This window comes from Aulonocara stuartgranti (assembly GCF_965226115.1).
Source record: "Aulonocara stuartgranti genome assembly, chromosome: 3".
Taxonomy (NCBI): domain Eukaryota; kingdom Metazoa; phylum Chordata; class Actinopteri; order Cichliformes; family Cichlidae; genus Aulonocara; species Aulonocara stuartgranti.
In genome coordinates, this window is record NC_138941.1 from 54,490,225 (window position 1) to 54,512,900 (window position 22,676).

At 39.9% G+C, this 22,676-nt stretch overlaps 1 protein-coding gene across 1 annotated transcript; it reads left to right on the plus strand.

Moving 5' to 3' along the window:
• The first annotated feature begins 902 nt into the window (after window positions 1–902).
• On the plus strand, window positions 903–18,963 carry LOC309703125 (uncharacterized protein). The gene is made up of 5 exons (XM_082527835.1): window positions 903–1,224; window positions 6,667–7,386; window positions 15,287–15,463; window positions 15,555–15,707; window positions 16,807–18,963. The coding sequence occupies exons 1-5, from the start codon at window positions 1,014–1,016 to the stop codon at window positions 17,709–17,711; spliced, it is 2,166 nt and encodes a 721-aa protein (XP_082383961.1). The 5' UTR covers window positions 903–1,013; the 3' UTR covers window positions 17,712–18,963.
• Window positions 18,964–22,676: the final 3,713 nt, after the last annotated feature.

The window sequence follows — 22,676 nt, forward strand, 5'->3', positions numbered from 1 at the left end:
CTCACCAGCTTCTTCTTCCCGGAGAAAGCAGCACTAATGTTGCAGATTAGAAACTGAAACTGTCTGATGCTTTAAAGTGCAACAACTTAGAAAAACAAAGTTTTCCTTGCGACCTGTTCATGAACATCCTTTGTTGCCCAAACCCTCAAAATACTGAACAAAATCTTTTTTGTTCAAAACAGCTCCCTGATGAAATATGATTCTTAGTTGCTCAATCATGTTTAATTTCGGTACTAAGGAAATGTTAATTTCAGCATCTTAGCTTAGCTTAATTTAGTAACACAATCTTTACTTTCACATCACTGAAGAGAGGTCACAAAACAAAACTGGATTATCAATTCTTGTTCTGTTGTACAATGCCACACAGTTTGTTTTCCTTGTATACTGTCTGTGCTGCTGTGTGCTGTGCTGCACTCACGCAGAGATAAGAGTACATGTACAGTTATCCCACTGACACAGAGAGGAGAAAAATAGAAAGAACAATCTAAGCCTTGGATTAAAACAAACATAATTATGTAAATGAATAGTGTTCAAGTAAAAAATAAGACTGTTATCATATATGCTTTGATAAATGAATCACGATAGAGTTGCTTTATCGAAATGTTTTTGTTATCATACAAAGAATTTGTGGACAAATACAAAATATTCATACAACTAGAAGTATCAACTGAGGTTTTTAATGCTGCACCTAAACGTGTCCTCATAATGTTACCAAAGTCAGCAGGAGGACCTGTGATCCATACTGTATCAATAACAAGTTGAAGGAACTGTTTTTCAGCATGTTGCACATTCGTACGAACCTGTTTATCCTGTTTTCTGTGATATGAATAAAGTTTTGCAGGAGAAAAAACATTCCTCACGTGACTGGAGCAAACCACTGCAGAGCAGGGGAGGAGCCAAGAGCGGGGTGCACAGACATGGCTGCTGTTTGACGAAGCGGATCGAAATTAAAGGCGAGACACAAACCGTCACGTCAGTGTGGATCTGATCCCAACGTCTGTATCGCTTCATCGATGCTTGTATCGATCCGTCCAGCCTCAGCGGAAGCAGCGATGAGTTCAGCTCAGTATCTGAGAGAGTTCATCAAGGAGAGACTAACTGCTGTTTGTGAAGAAATCTTCTCAGAGGTTCAAAAAACCATCGTCCAGTATGAGGAGGAGATCAACCGTCAGCACAGACTGCTGGATATCAGCCGGACACCCGACAGAAACTCACACATCACAGGTATGGACATGTTTTTATCTCTGTGCTGTTCAAGCTCAGATTCTTCAGTGTGACTGACTTTACTAGAAGATGTTAAACTGGGTGTTCCAGGTTTACTGTTGTTTGTCAGCATTTCGACAAAACTCCGGACGAAAATTGGAGTTTAAAAAGACCCGTGTTCAGACGTAAACACTACGACATAAATAGTCAGTAAGATTAAAAAATATAATGCTAATAATCAAATAACAGGATTTCAGTTGTTGGCCAGTATAGCCACCAGCTCAGCCTGTAGATTAGTGAGTTAGAACTAAGAAACTATTCGCTGTTATTTATTTATTTATACTTACTGACTAAATTCAAACAGACCTGAGTTTACTTCAAAGGCTGAGCAGATGTAGGACCAATTCAGTGTTTCCACAAACATGAAGAGATGTTTGTGGAAACACTGCAGGCAGACATGTGACCAAAGGCCATGATGTTACTGTAGAGACAGACTGACCTGCCTGTCAGGTCAAATGTGCAGTTAGTTTGTAGTAAAAGACTAACTATGATTAATCATTTCCCTAACAATCACTGCACCCCCACTCAATTTTAGATAGTCAGTGCACTGGTTTACACGCTGACACACCTGAGTGACAAACCGTCTGTCAATTAAATCATCACGTTATTCATGATGAAAATGGAAACCATTCTGCTTCCCTGAGAATCTTTTTTGTTGTGTTTACATTGTCAGGCTGATTGTATGCACATCACCACTTTAACATCCTGTAAATTGCATCTGTCTGTTGATTCTGTTAAATGAGTTGTGTTATTGTTGGGATCCATGTGAGCAGCTGGTGAACTGATGGAAGCACATTTTCTTATTTTATGCAATTTTATGTACCTGCCTGTCAAGCTGACTGACCAACACAGTGTAACTTACAGAAGGTGAAGGCATCCATTCAAACGGGTCAGAGGCATATCAAGAAAACCATTACATGGGAACTACATTACAGAATTACACAATTACAAGTCTGATCACCAGGGTTCATTACATATATTTACCTTTGATCAAGACATTGTTTTTGTAACACTGCATGTAGATTATATTAACACAGACATATTTTGTATGAACGGCTGTTTGCAACTTGTTGTATTGGCAAATTCAGTGAAACCACTGAAAGGCATTGCAGCTCCATTTAAAGACACTTATCAGCACCAAGTGCTCTAAACTTACTATGACAGGTATGCTGCATGCTGAAATAAAGATAATTTACATACCAGCCTACTGGGAAAAAATCATTCCACTGTGGTGCGTTTATAAACTTTTGGTCAACGTGGTTGCTGCTAAGTGTCAATCATTCCCACCTCTTGAACTACAACCATTTTCTTCTGCTTATCCAGGACCGAGTTGCAGGACAGCAGCTTAAGCAAGGAAGTCTGTACCTCCCTCTTCCCAGCTAACAACGTAGCTGAGAGATATAATCTCTTCAGCATGTCTTGAACCTGGGTATCTTTTCTGGTGACATGGTTGAAAAACCTTTTCTGGGAGCCCAGGAGTCACCTAAGAGCTTTTCAGGTGCCTGAACTTCCTCAACTGGCAATTTCAATGTGGGGCAGTATTGACTCTACTATCAGCTTCTTACCTTATCTCTAACGAGGGGTCTGGTCAGTCTAGACCCTTTTGCTTTTGGTATCTTTCAGCTTCATTCACTAGCTCAGGCTCCTTCACCACTTGATAGCTGAGGATTGTGTGTCAGACCACCGCCTCTAACTCATAGGCCAAAGGTGTCAAACTCCAGGCCTCGAGGGCTGCTGTCCTGCTTGTTTTCCTACTAACTGGTAAATGGCCTGTATTTGTATTTGTATAGCGCTTTTCTAGTCCTTAGAAAAGCGCTTTACACAACCAGTCATCCACCCATTCACACACACATTCACACACTGGTGATGGCAAGCTACATTGTAGCCACAGCCACCCTGGGGTGCACTGACAGAGGCGAGGCTGCTGGACACTGGCACCACCGGGCCCTCTGACCACCAGTAGGCAACGGGTGAAGTGTCTTGCCCAAGGACACAACGACCGAGACTGTCCAAGCTGGGGCTCGAACCAGCAACCTTCCGATTACAAGGCGAACTCCCAACTCTTGAGCCACGATCGCCCCTTGAAGCTTCTTAATGGCAAAGCACACCTGATCCAGGTAATTGGCAGCAGGTAGGGCCAGGATATCTCAAAAACAAGCAGGATGCTGGCCCTCCAGAACTGGAGTTTGACACCCCTGCCCTAGGAGATGGGACTACAGGAGTGAGCCCATCTATCTTCTTCGGGCTCTAACTAGCTAGGGTATGGCAGGGGTGGCAAACTCCAGGCCTCGAGAGCTGATGTCCTGCAGGTTTTAGATAACACCCTGGGTCAACACACCTGAATCAAATGATTAGTTCATTACTGGGCTTCTGGAGAACTTCAAGAAATATTGGAGAGGTAGTTTAGCCGTTTAAATCAGCTGTGATGGATGAAGGACACATCTAAAACCTGCAGGACACCGGCCCTCGAGGCCTGGAATTTGCCACCCCTTTATCACGATATATATTTGAAAATTTGCAATAACGATATAACTGACAATATAATTGATGCGAGACAAAATACAGAATACAACTTCACAACTTTACTAGCGCAAAAAAACCCATCAATTTATTTTCACTTAAACAAGCAGCTGTTTTTTTGTGTGCATTAAAGCTCACTGCACACTGGATTATAAGGTGCACTGTCGATTTTTGAGAAAATTTAAGGCTTTTACGAGCACCTTATAGTCCCATAAATATGGTAATAACAATGGCCTTTTTGCATGTTCTACCAAAAAATTGTGCTTTGGTGGCTATCTGATAGACAAACACCAAACTAGTTCCACACCACTGAAGTTGCACCATTTTTACAAACCAATTCATCCATTTCACTCAACGATCCACTTTCCCCCTTCTCATCTTCCCTTGCCGCCATGCTTTTCCGGCCATGTGCGTATGAAGTCAAAGGCGCTCCACATGCGTGTTTTACCCATATTCTATCGCAATATTTTATTTTCTTATTGTTGCATAACATTATACCGGTATTACTGTGAACGGTATAATATGGCCCAGCCCTACTCCCTACCCAGGTCTGGTTCCAGGGAGCATGTTTCTGCTATTGATTGTGTATACAAATGTTTTTGTTCACACTATATTTTAATATATTTAAATAATGCAAACACTTAAAAAACTCATAGGTGATAGTTTTTACCTCCCCAGTCAACTCAAACACTGTGTCTGGCATTTATGTAGTTTATCGAGTTTAGGCTATCAGGTCACTGTTTACCTCATAATGCTGATTGTGGACATTTCCAACTATTTACTTTGGAGGAGATTATAAAACTTTGTAAAAGGAGTAAATGAGTCAGGGAACACTTGGACACTTGGTGATTGAACTCTCTGTGATGTGAGAATGTAATTAAACTGTTTATTGGAGGGAAAGTTGCATGTTGAAAATTCCTAATTGCAACAATATCATAAATAAATAAGCATGTTCATGCACCTTTGTGTGTGTTATACCCTTGACTAAAGTTCAGGCGATGAGGTTTGAGGTGTAGATGAGAGACAAAAGAGACCAGTGGTGGAGGAGGCATGTGAAGAACAGAAGGAGAAAGAAATAATGGGAGATACATATGGAGTGTCCAAATTCATGGGCTGCATCCTTCTGAGGCCGCAATTGTAGGCCATTTACGTCACAGTGACGCGACAAAGGCTGTCCAAATTTGTAGACTGTTCCGAATGCAGCCGACAAATGCGTCCTCCTTTTCCCCGAATTTGAAGGATGGTACGGGTGTGTCCTTCGTGGCCCACCATATCCCAGAATTCATAGCGCAGCCCAGCCAAGTTTTAATATTTCTCTTAATGCTCTTTTTGGGTCACAAATAAACTTTTAACATATTTTCAGCTGTGATTGTTGCTGTGTAAACTTCAAATATCTGCTTGGTTTATCAAGATATCACATATTTGCAGAAGTGCTCCGACGTTTTCAGAGACGTCTGTTATCCACCAGCTCGATAGTTAGCCGGGAGCTTGATGGTCAATAGAGCCGGCGAGAATAGCAAATTCACGGCACATCATTTCACTACCCAGGTTAATCATGATATATATGTCACTTAGATAACCTAAAAATGTTATTGTTTGGCTTTTTTCAGTTTTATTTGTTCGTGAGTAAATCGGTTTGGCTGAGATTAAAGTTATTAGATTAGATTAGTTAAAATAAAACTTCCCTTGGGTGGGTTCCTCCTTGGTTTTCACACAGCTGAATAAATGTCTAAGCTGTATTTAGGAATTTAAAATGTTTATCAGATATGTCCTTAGAGAACTTTCAGGAATCAGGAACATTCTAATAAGAGGTTTGGTAGGGTAGAAACAGTTAAGTGTTCCACCTCCTTTAGGTTAAGATGAGCAATTGGGGGGTGCTCAGGTCATTGCATCAGCACCTCACCGTATAACCCTGACTTCAGCAAATATAAGAAAAAATTTGGGTAATTTTTTTCATAATCTCCTTAACTTTCCTCCTTAACTGCTTTGATCCTTTGCTCATACTGAGGCTACTGGCTTGTGACTGGCTCTGGCTATTTTAGCTTCAGCCACTTTCAGCAACCTTGTTACCTTCTTTAACAGGTTCATGTTTAAGTTTCTGATAAGGGTTGTTAGAAACGTTTTCATGGCAGTCAACCTGCAGTTTACTTTGACGTTTTTGTTCACAGTGAGGAGCTTTGACATTAACAAAATGTGGTAACTGTAAATTTTACCAATCGAGACATCACTGTTTCAGTTTGCGATCGTAGGTAGCTTTGTTCTTTTCCACAAAGGCTTTTTTGTTCAAACATGCTTGATATCACGTAGCACATACCATCGTTTCACAGTGTCGTAGCCTTTAGCAAGTCTACTTATATGGTCACAACATTATGCTCATAATCAAAATCCCTGAATGCGATTTTCACTTTGAGCTTCACTGTTGAGCTCTATTGTGACGGTGGTTATTAACTTTCCCTGTTCAGACAGTCTTTCTGCTTCCTGACACCAAAACCCAACATAAATGCTGCAAATATGACAAGAGCAGTGTCAGCAGAACCCTATTAAGCTTGTATATTCACAAATTTATATATTTATATACTAATATATATAAGCTATGTGCTCTTTATTTCTGATGTGACATTTACACATTTGAGCCCTGAAACTTTTAATTTTAAGCATTGAAAATATGTATATATTTTCTGCTCATCAGTACCTGTAAATCCCCCACCCCCCTAGCATCTGAGGGTGCCACCGGGGTGCCTCGTGTGATGAAAATATTATACATTCATATATTTCTTGAGCATGACTGGGACCTTACTGTGGCACCAGTTATGCTGAGCTTTGTAGTTTTTGTATAATTACATGAGTGACCTTGTTTGTTTGTTTTTTTTCTGTTTGTTTTAGTTCCTGAAGACCTCCCACAACTACACGACTGTGTGGAAAATGAGAGTGTGGATGAGCAGCAGGTCTGTAACCAGGAGATGAACTCCAGTTTAATCTTTTTCCAGATTAAAGAGGAACAGGAGGACCCAGAGCCTCCACAGATTAAAGAGGAACAGGAGGAACTGTGCAGCAGTCAGGAGGGAGAGCAGCTTGGACTGAAGCAGGAGGCTGATACCTTCATGGTGACTCTAACTTATGAGCAAAGTGACCACAGTGAACCAGAACCAAACAGTGAGCAGTACCTTCCTCTCAGCTCTCCTGAAGCAGAGCTGGAGAAGAGAACAGATCATGGTAAAAGTCTAGACGACACTCTTGTGTCAGACAGTCAGAGTAAAACTCATACAAGGAAAAATTCTGTGCAATGCAACACCTGTGGAAAAATGTTTCCCTATAGATCCCATCTGATTACACATCTGAGAGTTCACACAGGTGAGAAGCTGTATTCTTGTACCGTTTGTGGGAAAAGATTTGGTCAGAAATCCGATTTGGAACGTCATGTAAGAATTCACACGGGGGAGAAACCGTATTCTTGTGCTATTTGTGGTAAAAAATTCAGAGAGAAGTCGGGTATGGAGCGACATGTGAGAATTCACACAGGTGAGAAACCGCATTGTTGTAGCATCTGTGGGAAAAGATTCATTCAGATGATACAATTAAAGAAACACATGAAAATTCACACTGGTTAAGGTTTCATGTAGGACAGCTGTGAGTCATAGCAGCGTGTTGGTGGTAGAGCTCACACTGACCAGAAGTCAAATTACTGCGACACCTGAGTGAAAAGCCATTCTCGAAGTGAAGAGAGAAGCTCACTTAAAAAAAAACAACAACCCAGAAACATTGTAATTCTTTATCAATCAAAACACAAGAGTGATTTATTTGTTGAGACTTTTATTCGTAAAACAGAAGCAACAAAGGTTGTTGGTTATAAATTGATAATGCTGCCCATTCATACTTAGCATTAAGGCTAAAGTGTGACTCAGCTGCCACTGGGACACAAGCGTCAGTAAAAGAGCAGTACGTTCTGAGTAAACTAATCATGTTCTATGTTGGTTGTAATTCACTTTTTATTTGAATAAATGTATTTTTATAAATATGCAACTTGACCTGCTCCTAAATAATGTAAAGCTGAATTTCTGTTGTTATTACTGCAGCCCACATGCAGTACCATCATGGCCCACCAGGAAGCACTGTTAAAATTGTTTCAGGGAAAACCTGACATTCTTACATTTCATGAAGGTTCTAGTTCAGTATGCTCCTGTTCTTTTATTTTATTGTTTATTGGAGTTAATTATCCTTTCTCAAAGTTTAAATAAATATTTCATCAAAACTTCTTTTGAGTATTTTTTTTCTGTGGTATCTCTAGAAAATGCTTTCCCTGCTCTGGATTTCAGATAAATACGTTTCTGTTTGCCTTTCCATCCTTTAACAAGATGCACGAGTTGTAGCTGCAGTAACAAATTTTTTTCTGAGTTTTCTCATTGCTTTTTGCTCATCAAATCAGTCATTATTTGTATTTTATTAGATTTTATGTCATTATGTGGTACAGAAAAATACTCAATTTCAGATTCCTGGTGCCAAAATTATATATATATGTAAATAACCCTGAATGCCTTTCCTTGCACCTTATTTTGGCACTCATTGCTGTTTTCTACTACCAACTTCCTGTTCGGGTGTAGAAGCTTTTATTTTGATGGGACGATTTCCTGTAAAACTGTTTTGGCGCAGTTTTCAGCAGCAGTTGCGGGAGTTTTGAAATGTGATGGCTTAACGGAGCCTATGGAGATTTCTTTTGTCATTAGCAGCCCCCTTGATAGAGGCACAAGGTATGGTTATGATATAAATAAGGACACGTTTAGATGTTTTTGTGACTGTCGCTACATTTGTTAAATGTTACGTTGAAACGAACTTCATGTTATTTTTTTATTTTTATTTTTTTCTCTTTTTTGTATTTTCTCTTTTTAAGGAGAAGGATGTACATCAAAAGGTCTGCTCCACAGGGCCATACTGAGGTCCCGCACCCACCCTCAAATCCCATGGGAAATTTTCCAGTGTTTAATTGACTCAGCTCTTAAATACAGTTTGTTTAAAAAAAAAAAAAAACAAGAGTTTAGAAGAGCATTCATTCATTCCGTATTTCCTAATTGTGCTCGGCCAAGAATATTTTAATAAAAAAGTGTAGCTCTGTCAGGAACTTTAGACCAGCTACACAAGCTAAACGTTAACATCAATGATGATGTTAAGTCATGTAGTTATAACTAATACCACGGTTGTCATTTTTTCTATGTGCCACCAGCACATTTATCACAAGCAAAGAGTAATGCTGAGGCTAATTGGTCACAGATTTTGATAGGCACTCTTGTCACTTATCCATGGCAATCTATCTGGTAGTTGTTGAAAATTTACTCAGACTATAGGGGGGAAAGTCAGTAGATCATCAAAGTGATCATAAATTCAAACTGAACTTTTAAACCAATCCATCAAGTACTGGAAGATCATCCACTAGTGATGGAAACTCATAACAGCCGTTTCATGAGCTGAAGATATTCAGAAAAAGGTGAAATAAAGTGGACCCATGGTTTTAGAGCTGCAACATATTCTGTCAATGCATATCCTTTATTTATAATTGGCCTAATGACACATAAAACATCCAGTATAGTAACAAGAGAAAATTATTGGGTGTATCATTTTCTTATGCCCTCTGTTATATAGAACAAAATGTTGAGTCTCCTTATATATCAGTCCATGGGACAGACTAGAAACTTTGCATAAACATGCTTCTCGCTGTCATCTCGGCTTCCCACTGAGTTTCATCCTTATGTCATTTTTAAGTAATGACGCTTACTGCCTCTGCTGAAACCCTTACGACAGAGTCCTCAACTCCTTTGGTGCTTTTGGGATACCAATGGTTGAAATTACAGATGTGCAAAGATGTTAAGGTAACCTCTGTAGAAAGAGTCGACTATGTGACTATTTATGAGGTCTGGTAGTAGTAATTTGTAATTTGCCCCTCTTTGGTTATGTATGTGTGGATGAACATAATTTTATTTTGCAATTTAGGAAATTTTTTATTTTTTTTTTTTTTGCCCGTCCCGTTTGGCTCTTTTGCCATCAGAATTGTTGTCTAAAGGCAAAGAAAGATGCCCAACGGATTTACTTTACCAAATTGACCATCCCAGCCTTGCCATAATGGTCCATTTGATTCACCTTTTATTGTTTATTTTATTTTCACTTACTGAATATGGGACAGACTTGACTGGAGGAAAGAAGGGGAGAAAGAAAGAGGGAAAGAGAAACAGCTGAGAAGAGGGACGGGGGAGAAGGGCAAAAGACAAAAACCAACAGAATGGGCAGAGAAAAAAAGAAAAAAAATGCATATATCGATCACCTGGATCACCTGCTGAGAAAGAAAAAAGAAAACAAGCAGAAGAGAACAAGAGTAATAGAATAAACAACATCACAATGATATATGGGAATATGACAGTAAATACTAAATATTAAACATTATTGTGCAGCACATAAGATCAACAGAACACAGTGTGCTTTGAGGTAGGAGCCAAAAAGGGTGTAGTTTGTGGGTGTGATCACCCGTGTGTACACCTGTGAGCATGGACGCGCTTGTTTTTGTTTTTTTAAAGGTTCCTTCATGTAATGATCTGCTAGAGGGTGTGGGGGGGCCACAGCCCCGCCCTCCATGGCATGAAGCAGGTATGGAGGAGATCAAAACTCCAGACATCCAGAGGCCCCCAGAACACAAGAGACCAAGGAAGACCAACAGAGGGGCAGCCGCGCCACTGTCCCAGAAAGAGCTGAGGAGAGTCCCAGATGAGGGCTCACTCAGCAGCCGCGGAGCAGAAGCCAGGGGGAGTTGCAGTGACGCGCCCGTGAGCTCCGCCGGCAGCCAGCCGTGCCTGAGTGACCGAGCCCCAGGCTCCAGGCCCCGATAAGCGGCCGCCAAGGGGTGAGCCGGTGTGTACCTGGACGCCCATCCCCAGACACAAAGAACCACCAACGCACCGATGTCTGAGGGAGTCCGCCACTGGCAGGGGAAGTGTTATAAGGTTTACGATTGTAAGAGTGTGGATTATTTTTGCTTACACGCTGTTTCTATGTATACATCCCCAGCTCTTATGGTGAGATTGATGGTTTACTGCCATTAAACCTTCAAAATGTCATCAGTAAAGTGTCATCCTTCATTCGGGGGGGTTCGCTACAATATGTATGTGTGTGTATATATGTATATATATATATATATATATATTTATTTATTTATTTATTTTTAAAGTATGAAATCAATAGAAAATTAACTCCAGAATCCAAAGGTCTTGAACAATATGAAAAGAAATAGCATGACACCGAGGCAAAGACTTGACAACCAGATATGAGGAGGAGAGTTACCCTGAGGGGGAAATTTACAAATTCCAGCAGCCTGGATGAATTTGAGGACGTTCTTTTCCTTTGACTCACCTTTTTCAGACTGAAGACATGCTATTATGTTTTATCTGTTTTTATTTTTCAGTTACAGAAGAAATGCATTGAATAAAACAAAGTTTAATATTGATTAGTCTGAGCTGGATTATTATTATTATCATCATCACAGCATTCGTTTAAGCAGATTTCTAAAAAGCCAGCAGGATAAAACAGAGTGAGACTTTGTGCCGATGTAGAGCTGCATGACTGTGCTTAAAGTGCCACTAAGTATACATCAAGACTAAATATAAGCACTTAATGGCATTCTGTGTTTTACAAGCTGTTTATTGAAAAAAAACAACTTTAATGTTCTGATTGAGTTAGCTTATTTTTGTAGAAAATCAGGGGCTTCCTTCATTTCCTGAGTCATCATTGCTTATATCTTCATCCTTTTTCAGTGAGTGAAGTAAGGGACTTTTCCAGCGCAGTGTTTAGAGTGCTTCATTTGGTGAAAGCTCATAATGCACATTTCAGATAACTAATAAATAATTCAGATCTAAGGATATTGATGGAATAAAAGGCACACAGTTATGTGCTCAATGTTCTGCTAAATCCTCAATACAAACATATTACGCTGCAATGTAATGAACACGGTTACACAAAGACTGTCTGCAAATATTTACTAAACCGTTCTATGTACTACAGCATGCACATAATGGTAAACATACTGGGTGCAGAATTAATTTAACTCAGCGGTCCCAGACCAGTTTATGTCCGACAATATTTTCACGGATCAATACAACAAAATAAAACCAGTACCGCTACCAGAAAATTGAAGATTTATTCATAACACACAGGAAAAGACCCAGGGAAACAGAGTTAATGATAAACACGTTAAAAACAACAACTATAAAAACCCTGAAAACCATAAATTTCACACCCGAGCCTCAGCTCTCGCGGCACCTGTCTGTGGCTAATAAATACTGGTGCTTGTCAGGCCACCTGAGTCCAAAAACTGGTGGTAACATAGCCAGAAATAAAATTTATATTTACTAAAATGTAAAGCTTAAGTCACGTAAATCACTAGTATTTCAAAACGAGTCTGTTAAATATTCCTGATTTATCTGGATGCAGCAGACACAAGATACTCCAATAATAGTCGTCTGTATATAAAATGATACTGAGCTAAAGTATTAATATTTACCACAGAAGGTAAAGAAAGCTTCTCCAGATGAAACCCAAGCCAAATGAAGCCTGTCGGTGTAATGGTCACCCTTGAACTTTTTCACCAGTGCAAGTGCAATGCAGTAGTTGAGAAATGTGTACAGAAGAAAAGATAACTACTATGAAAAATTATTCACTTTTACACAGATTTTTTCTTCTTTTACAGTCTTGGCTTATTAATTCTGAATGAAACCTATAAAAACTTTGTGATCTGTTTTCCTGTTTTTCTTCACAGGAAACCAGACTGATAGTCACTCCGTTCTCTCCAGCTCTCTGTATTTCATCAATATAACCATTCTGACCTTTAACCCTTTCCATTTTGAAATATGATGTGTGGAGCGTAAAACCATTGTGTTTATTACTGATGATATACCAATGAAAGCACTGTAAAGTCCCCTTCAGTTTGAACTCTCAGTAAACTTGATCGAACACTGGATGACAATTTATTGTTGTTCTCATTTCATGCGTCACGTCTTTGAGAAGGATCGCATCTCACAACATATAGTCTATATGAGCATGAGTGATCAATATATAATGTCTGTTTGTTTTATTTATGGGACTTCATTAAAGCTTTTTATTCCCACATTTTCACTCTGAACATAATGGAAGATGGACTGTGCTCTGTTAATGGGAGATGTTTTTGCAAGGGAGTGAGATAATCAAGTCTTATGGCTCAGAGTAATGGTGGTAATCAGAGGGCACGAAAGTCCCTGTTTTTCTGATGAGATCATGAGGGGGATTTGACATAAAGAGTGGGTGAGTGAACCACTCTATAAAACTGAGAGCCCTTGATGTAAGGAAGTTCACTTTCGGTTGTGCTCTGGTCTGTGTCTCTACAGCTTGATCTCCTCCTTTTTGTCTGTTTTGTCTTTTTTAGTTTTCTTGGTGTATTGAAAGTTTCTTTCAGTGAACTATTCTCCATATTAATGTTTCATCTCCTGTGGAGTTTTTTTTCTTTGCATGCTTAAAAAAATGCTTGTAACATCTGGCTTGATTTTTTTTTTTTGTTCAACAGCTGACCACTGACAGCAAATTTTCTGTTTCCTTTGCTCTGACATATTTACCAGCTGAAGGACTGGTGTAATCTCAAAACTCAGAATCTGAAGCTGAAACACACTTTGATTTTCTGTGGAGAAAGAGAAACCAGCATATTTACTGCTGCAAAGAGGACAACAAAGAACATCTCACTATGGATCTCTGAATTCCAGGAGAACTCGGGCTCTCGTCATGATAAGGTGATGAAGATTTTCTTTTTTTACTGATCAACAGAGTATCTGTTAGGTCTGCATAATGGATGAACATAAATGCCATGAAACAGTCCAAGCTGCAGCAGAAAGGAAGAATGATGTTTTACACTCAGCAGCAGAGCCAGAGACCAGAGCTGGATTCTTAAGATATTTGCATAAAATTACACTGGATCCAAACACAGCACATAAAGAGCTCGTACTATCTGAAGGGAACCGAAAAGCAACATTAAAAGAAGGCGGACAGTTTTACTCTTGTCATCCAGAGAGATTCACTGAATATGAACAAGTGCTGAGCAAAGAGAGTCTGACTGGACGTTGTTACTGGGAGGTGGAGTGCACAGGAGGAGCAGTTTATGTAGCGGTCGCATACAAGAATTTCAGCAGAACAGGAGGTTTATATCACTGTGGATTTGGACTAAATGAGAAATCTTGGGCATTACGTTGTGACACAGACAGTTATATATTTTACTACAACAAAGTCCAAACTGTCCTCTCAGGTCCTCGGTCCTCCAGAGTAGGAGTGTACCTGGATCACAGAGCAGGTATTCTGTCTTTCTACAGCGTCTCTGAAACCATGACTCTCCTCCACAGAGTCCAGACCACATTCACTCAGCCGCTCTATGCTGGACTTGGTCTTGTGTGTTATGGAGTCACTGCTGAGTTCATTCAAGTTGAGACTGAAACACTGGGTGGACTGAACTTTTGCTGTTGTGGCCCCAAAATTAAGGAATAACTTGCCCCTCCATGTTAGGCTGGCCCCAACACTTGAGATTGTTAAATCACTTGAAAAACTTTTTTCCAAGGCATTTGATTAGTAGTACCATTCAGTTTTTGGTCACTTTTAATCTTCTTTAGTTTGTTCATTTTATTTATTGTATATTTTATTTTATTCATTTTTACTATTTTTTATTTATTTATTTTATTGTTATTGTATTTTCTTTTTCTGTGTAATAATTGGTTTTCTAACTTTTATCACTGTTTTTCACTGGAAAGTACTTTGGTCAAACATGTTGTTTTTAAAGTGCTCTATAAATAAAGTTGGATTGAAGTAAAACAAATAGGTTTATCTTGAACCCTGATTTTCAGAGTGTGCCTCAGGGAAATCCAGCCCTCCTACAAAAGAGTGCACAAAGGTATTAGTATGTGCAAACTCATTCGGGGTCGGAGTGGGTGGGCTGTCCCATCTCGCTTCCATCGCAAAAAACGAAGTTCAAAAAGACTGAAAACAAACGTGCAATAAAGTCACAAATTTAAGAAATGCCAGAGGGTTTTTTTTCTCAACGTGGCCCTAAATCTCCTTTGTAGAGAGAGCCACACACCAAACGCACAAAGCGTTTACTGAATCAGTCACGTGGTACGGCCGAACGTCAACACGAAGGTCATCAAAACGAGCCCGACACAGACGTCTGTCATTTTTTCCCTGTCCACGTTTCACTCCAGTAGGTGGCAGCAATACACCTGTAAGCTGGTTTGCCAACTGCCATCAAGCTCAGAAGAAGGAGAAGGAAGGAAGTGGAGGGGCAAGTGTGGCTGTTTGAGTGGAGCGGTGTGTGCAGACATGGCTGCTTTTTAACGAAGCGGACTGAAGTCGGAAGAGCGACACAAACTAAAGTATTGATCCCGTCACATCAGTGTGGATCTGATACCAACGTCTGTATCGCTTCTATCGATGCTTGTATCGATCCGCTCAGCCTGAGTTGAAGCAGCAATGAGTTCAGTTCAGTATCTGAGAGAGTTCATCAAGGAGAGACTAACTGCTGTTTGTGAGGAAATTTTCTCAGAGGTTCAAAAAACCATCGTCCAGTATGAGGAGGAGATCAACCGTCAGCACAGACTGCTGGATATCAGCCGGAAACCCGACAGAAACTCACACATCACAGGTATGGACATGTTTTTAACTCTGTGCTGTTCAAGCTCAGATTCTTCAGTGTTTGGTTGATTGGTGATAAATCTGAATCTTTGTTCCTCAAGACCCCCTACAACAACACAACTGTAAGGAAGAGGAGGACCCAGAGCCTCCACAGATTTACGAGGAACAGGAGGAACTCTGCAGCAGTCAGGAGGGAGAGCAGCTTGGACTGCTGGAGACCATCTGTGAACCTGATATAATGTCACACAGAATAGGTATGTAAACCGTGATGGTCGTAATAAAAATGAATTAGGCCTGCAGCTATTGATTATTCTATCAAATAATGGATTAATTGGATAAGAAGTACTTTTGTCTCATTAATGTACAATAATAAATATTATAAAGAGAAAAAACACTTTCAGAGTGAACAGAGGCTTGATAGGTTGGACACTGAAGTATTATTATTATTAAATAAAATCTACACCATCAAAACATCTTGTTCTCTTTTCAACAGCACAAAACTGTCCTTTGATTAAAATCAGAAAGTCTTCCAAGAGGACAAAATAATTTTTTATGCCATAGTTTAGATTGCAGATATCTATATGAAATATATTATTTGGCTTTGATCTTTGACTGTACCTGAAATTAACCTAAATACTAAGAGAAAGATCACGTGTGTCCTGCATGAGGATAGGGATTTGTGTTGGTGTGTGGGGCTGTAGCCTGTAAGTTTATATAAATCCAAAAGTAATGTAATGAACAGTGTAACGAATAACTCCTTCCAGGTGGAAATAACTGTAACAATGACCTGACACACACAGTGTTTGACGTGTTGTTTTCTTTTATTTTGCTTGGTTTAGCAGTTCGCGTTTTTGGTTCAAGGCACTCTCGAGCCAGGAGTCAGCTCCCTCCGCAGCTCCTGCACTGCACACACTCCTGTCAGTCTCACCTGTTACTATATATATGGAGAGAGTCATTAGTCAGCACACACACCTGTCCCCTCTGCTGCCCTGACACCGCCTCAAGAGTTCACTGCACCACCCTTCCACTGCAGCGGGGCAGAGACCACACCCCTCCCATAGTAGCATACTGCATTACTTTAAAGAACGGTTATGAAATGCCTTCGACATGCACACACATGCAATTAATTTGCATGTATGTAATGCCTTTGATATGCTGCTTGGAGATAGTCGGGACTCTCAAAGTGGAGCCAGTGAGAACCTAATAACAATAAGAGAACCATTAAAAATTTGAATCGTTAAGTGATTTGAGAATGGAATTGGAACAGCTAAATCCTCATCAAATCTGATCACTACTGAGGGGTCAGATCAAATGTTTTCTCAACAGCTTGTTTTTCTGCATTTGTCTCTTCAGACCTCCAACAGCAGCATGTTGGTGAGGAAGAGGAGGGTCTGGATGAGCAGCAGGTCTGTAACCAGGAGAGGAACTCCAGTCTGGACCAGGAGGACCCAGAGCCTCCACAGATTAAAGAGGAACAGGAGGAGCTCTGCAGCAGTCAGGAGGGAGAGCAGCTTGGACTGAAGCAGGAGGCTGATGCTTTAGCAGACAACACTGCTGCTTCAGAGAGTCAAACTGAAGCAAGGGAAAAGTCTCTACAGTGTGACACTTGTGGGAAAACGTTTCAGTATAAATGCTTACTGGCTGCACATTTGACAGTCCACACAGGAGAGAAATGGTTTCCTTGTAGCAAATGTGGCAAAAAATTCAGTCAGCTGACACGCTTGAAAAATCACATGAGAATTCACACAGGTGAGAAGTCGTATCCTTGTAGCACCTGTGGAAAAGAATTCAGTAAAAAATCAGCTCTAAAATCTCACGTGAGAGTTCACACAGGCGAGAAGCACCATTGTTGTAGCATCTGTGGGGAAAGTTTCATCTGGAATATGCAGTTAATACGGCACAGGAGAATTCACACAGGTGAGAAGCCATATTTTTGTGGTACCTGTGAGAAGAGATTCATTCGGAAGATACAGTTAAAGGATCACATGAGAATTCACACTGGCGAGTGTCCGTACTCGTGTAACAGCTGTGGGGAAAAGTTTATTGACCTATCAGCATTGAAAGCTCACGTGAGAATTCACACAGATGAGAAGTCGTATCCTTGTAGCACCTGTGGAAAAGAATTCAGTAAAAAATCAGCTCTAAAATCTCACGCGAGAGTTCACACAGGCGAGAAGCACCATTGTTGTAGCATCTGTGGGGAAAGTTTCATCTGGAATATGCAGTTAATACGGCACAGGAGAATTCACACTGATTAACTGTTTCATGCTTAGAGAATATGGGGACAGCTGCGAGTTATAGCAGTGTGCTGGTGGTAGAGCCGACACAGAGGAGCAGCCTTTTGCAGGAGTCTGCTCCTGTTGTGTAGACTTGTTCTTTGTTTATTATCCAGGGATCGAGTTCTGTTATTGTTCTACTGAAGCCTCGTCTTTTTCTTTTTTAATCAAAGCAAGAGTAACCAAAGCTGAGTGTGTTCATTCAGGTTTTTAAGTCTCAGACAAACATCTGGTTTTAGTTTTTATATATACTTGAATATATTGTCTCACAGTCACACAGTGTAATGATTTTCAGGCATGGTACTTGGACTTTGCTGTTGTTGTTGTTGTTTTTTAATATAAAAAAATCCAGCTGTGTCTGCTAAATGCAGAATAAACTAAATAAAGATTACCTTCAAACTTCTTTTGACAGAGTTTCACTTTCAGGAGGAAAATGTTTTAATAAGTCACTTATTGTGAATTACAAAGTCTGTGGCACAAGAAATCCAACAGCAAATGTCTTCTGCCTGTTGTAGCTGCTACTAGGAGTGTTTATTTGTTGTAGGGTGACATGTTATCAGAACGAGTGCATAATCAGCTCAAACCTGTCTGTCTAGAACACTTCCCTGTGGCGCAATGGACAATCATCTGACTATGGATTTAAAAAAATCCAGGTTCAACTTCTGGCTGCTTTAGTCTCTTTGCGGCCTCCCTATGAGGGCGAGAACACACTTTATGGACATGTAGATACTGGGTAAGGGAGAGATGCTGGTGCTATTAATCGTTTGGATTCAAATGAAGGTTAGAACAGCAGCTCTAATGTCTTGTGTGGATGTAACTGTATACTGAAAATATCACAGTGTCACGTCAGTGCACTCGTAGAATAAAAAAACAAGAGCTTCATTTCTTTGAATAATAATTTTATGTTGTTTCTCTTCTACTTCACGGAGAAGTCAGTAGTTCTTTATTGATCACAAAGATTTTTTTCTCACTTTGTGCATTTGTGAAGAATGTGTCATTTCATCTGCATTGATCTGTTTGTCTGCTGTTTGTGACTCAGCAAACACTGCAGGAAGTTTACTTTTCATTATTATAATTAATGAGGAGTTCATTGTATTTAATGTGAACAAACTCAGGTTATTTTTAAAAAAGGAAAAAGGCTTGTGTTCATTCCAGGATCTGACAATGTGAAGCTAATCTGAGAGAATAAATGAAGCAGTTTTCCTCCTTGGTGCTTTTGCACTGATTTTAGTTTGTTGGCAGTAAGTTCACGAGCTCTGTGTGTCTGACTTGATTTCATATGCAAGAAAATGATTAAACACAACTGAACCTGCAGAAAACATTAAAGTGAGACTGAAAGACAACTGTCACACAGAGCTGAGGGAGACACCTGGTGGACAAACACAGACATGACAACAAAAAACACTAAAGCGCAGAGGGATGACAAACGGCTGGAAATAACTCCAGGAAAGGATTGCTGTGCATCAGAAAAGCACTCAGCACACACTAATATCTTGTTGGCTTCATTAAGGAAGTGAAACTGGCTGATAGTGTAGACACCAGGCTGTTTTTAATAACTGGTTTGTTTTTCAATCTGAGCTCCAAAGGTTGAAAACACAAATCCTTTTTCATGATTTCCTGTCCTGTCGACACATCACTGAAACAGGCATCGAAGTGAACGGTGGCTTTAAACCTGGAAGAGAGGAGAACTAGGGACAGAGCCAAGCTAACGACAAAGAACAGGACACTTTCTCTCTCTCTCTTAAGAGAGACACAAATAATTTGTGTGGAATCTTATTTAATGCAGAACAAATAAATAGTCTGAAAAAAGTTATTTCAAAAAAAGCCTCGGCTGCATTTTTGGGTAAATAGCTGCATATAACTTTGTTGTCTGCAAAACTTATGCATAGATTTTTAATATTTACAATTTATATTTGCACTTTAAATTATGAAAATGATTCATTAAACATGTTTGTGGTTGTTACAGTAAAAAGTATCACTTTTTTCTACTCTGATTTTGTTTTTTTTTGTCTGATTTAAGATCAATTGTGTTAATACAGCATATCAAAATGAAAAAAATAACTGTAAATTCACATAGGTTGTGCTGAAAAGAATGATACCAAACAAGGGAAGATAAACTGTTTTTAAAGGTGAAATGTAGAGGGAAAATTAAAATGAGTCAAAAACAGCCAACTACACCCTGGACCCCAGAGGGTTAACCCTTTAAGGCCTATCGGAGCAGGCACACTTTGTTTTGCATAACTATTTTTAAAACCTTGTAGAATTGCAACCACATAAGCTAGCAAAGACATGAAAATGACGTTTTCTATTCAAAGTAGGAAAAAATGGAGACCAGGCAAAGTCAGAGCTGAAAACTTTTTCTTTTAACTTTTTTTAATTTTCACCTTGAAAGCAGAGTTTTTACTGAGATATTTTATGAGTTGACAGCACCATGTGCTACTTTCTCTCTGCTGATATGAGTAAATGGAGCTCACCCACCTGTCTGTTTTTCTATGTCTATAAGCAGCAGGTACACCACCTACTGAAACTGGGGTGAAGTGCACCAAAACCTCTGTTAGTCGTGATCACGTGACGTGGGTGTTTTGAACCACGCTTCAGAGTTGTGTTTGAAAACATCTGTGCTCCAGAAGCTTGGCTCAATATAGAAACATCTTTTTATAGCGTCCCATCCGCACTGATATCACCTCTTCACTACACTCCAGCTCCAAAGGTTAACTGTAGAGTCAAAGTGAATTCCCAAAGAAGGAAAGCTTGTAACTCTCTCCAATCTCTTCAAATCTTCATCAGTGAGCTTCCACTTTTTTTTTGTGGTTCACTTGTCCAGCATATTTATTCAGGTAAATTAATCATAACAAAATTTAAACCAAAACAAACCTTTCATTCTGAGCTTGCAAGGACCTCTCTCACCACTGACTGGTTAGTCAGTCCTACTTTTGCGCACTACTCCTGGCATTGTAGTGGGTAAAAATCAGAAACAAAGAAAAACTTCAGCTGAATAAGAGAACACTCTCATGCTGCATTCACACATTAGAGCAGGGGTGGGTAACTCCAGGCCTCGAGGGCCAGGTCCTGCAGCTGATTCAAATGGCTAAATTACCTCCTCAACATGTCTTGAAGTTCTCCAGAGATTTGGTAACAAACTAATCATGTGATTCAGGTGTGTTGATATCTAAAACTTGCAGGACACCGGCCCTACTGAACAGGAGCATACTGAACTTTAACCTTTATAAAATGTAGGATGAGTTTGGCTGATACAATTATAAGAATAAAGCATGAAACCAAATAAACAACGTCTTGAAATACTGTCTTGAACATGAATCATCTTTTCACTCAGGTGTTGCAGTGATTCGACTTCTGGGCCCTATTTCAGGAAGCCGGTTTAGTGCAAACTCTGAGTAAGTATACCCTGAGTTAACGAAAACTCTGGGTTTTCAGTTTCACAAAGCGAGTTTAGATTCATCTTGAGTGAGTCACTATGACGACACACTCCGTGAAGCTAACCTGCCCCCTAGCAGGTTTACTACTGAGCGCGTTTCCAAGGCTACCGTCTGTCGGGCAGTCAGGAATGTTACAGTTGCACTGAAACGTCTCCTGTACTCGTTTGTGGTGTTCCCCGGTCACAGACCCACAAGATTCATCAAAGAGGGATGCCACAAAATTGCAGGTATCAGGATGAACAAAACTTAATTCATGATGTGGTGATACTTGAACTACTACTTAAATTTTACATTTATTTTCACGGTTCCCAGGCGTGATTGGCTGTATAGATGGCACTCACATTCCAATCATTGCTCCTTCAGTAAATGAAGGAGACTATGTGAACAGGAAGTCTTTCCACAGCATTAATGTACAGGTACATAGTTCCCTGTAGCATTTCAAACTAACAAATCATTTCATTATAGTAATGGATGCTAATTTGTGTTCTCTGCACTGTGAAGATTATATGTGATGCTGCCAACATTATCACAAATGTGGAAGCCAAGTGGCCAGGCTCTGTGAGTGGTGGTGGTGGTGGAGGACCCCCACCTGTTTTTCGGGCCTCCGTTTTTTTTCTAGTGGCCATAACGGGTCACATTTGAGCATACAGAGTAAGCAAATATGTACTTGTAATGTGCTCAGATAATTTCAATAAGTGCTTACAGAAAGAAAATTAATGTAGCCTCTAATTGATTTACATGGGACAAACAGACCAAGCACTATGGCTCATAATACAATTACACCTTACCTGTTTGGACTATATTTTTATATTTCATTTTTACTTGCTGCCAGGAACGTTTGGGGCCTGTTGGGTTGCACCTGCGCTCACATCACGTCACAAAATAAAATGTATAAAAAATAAAATAAAATATAATAAAATAACGTGTTAAATGGGTGGAAATCCCTAGATCAATGTTTAAATTAACACTCACGCATTGACTCTGTCGGCTATGTTTTGCCATGCATGCTCCCTTTCTTTTGCAGCTGAGGCTGTGTTACTTTTTTTCTGCAAGATTTGCATGTTATCGGCATATGCTGCCATCAGAATTTCGGCGTCAAGCGCTGTAAAATACATTGACCGCGCCTTCTTTCCCTCCGTCTCCATGGTGACTCGCTTAATCTGTGCTCCACTAATCAGGGCTTTATGTATCCTCGTGCGCGCGCTTAACTTGGGGTTAAAGCAACTCCGCGTTGATTGAACTACTTGTTATCAGCCTTTCTGAAACCGAATATTCCGAGTTGGACAGTTCGGGGTTACTCAACCCTGAGTATCGTTTTTCACTCTGAGTTTTCTAAACCGGCTTCCTGAAATAGGGCCCTGGTCAGGGTGAGTTCTACCACCAACACATTGCTATGACTCAGGGGTGTATCACATTTTCAAAGTATTAAACATTTAACCAGTGTGAATTTTCATGTGTTTCTTTAAGTTCATCCTCTGACTGAATCTTTTACCACAAGTGCTGCAAGGAT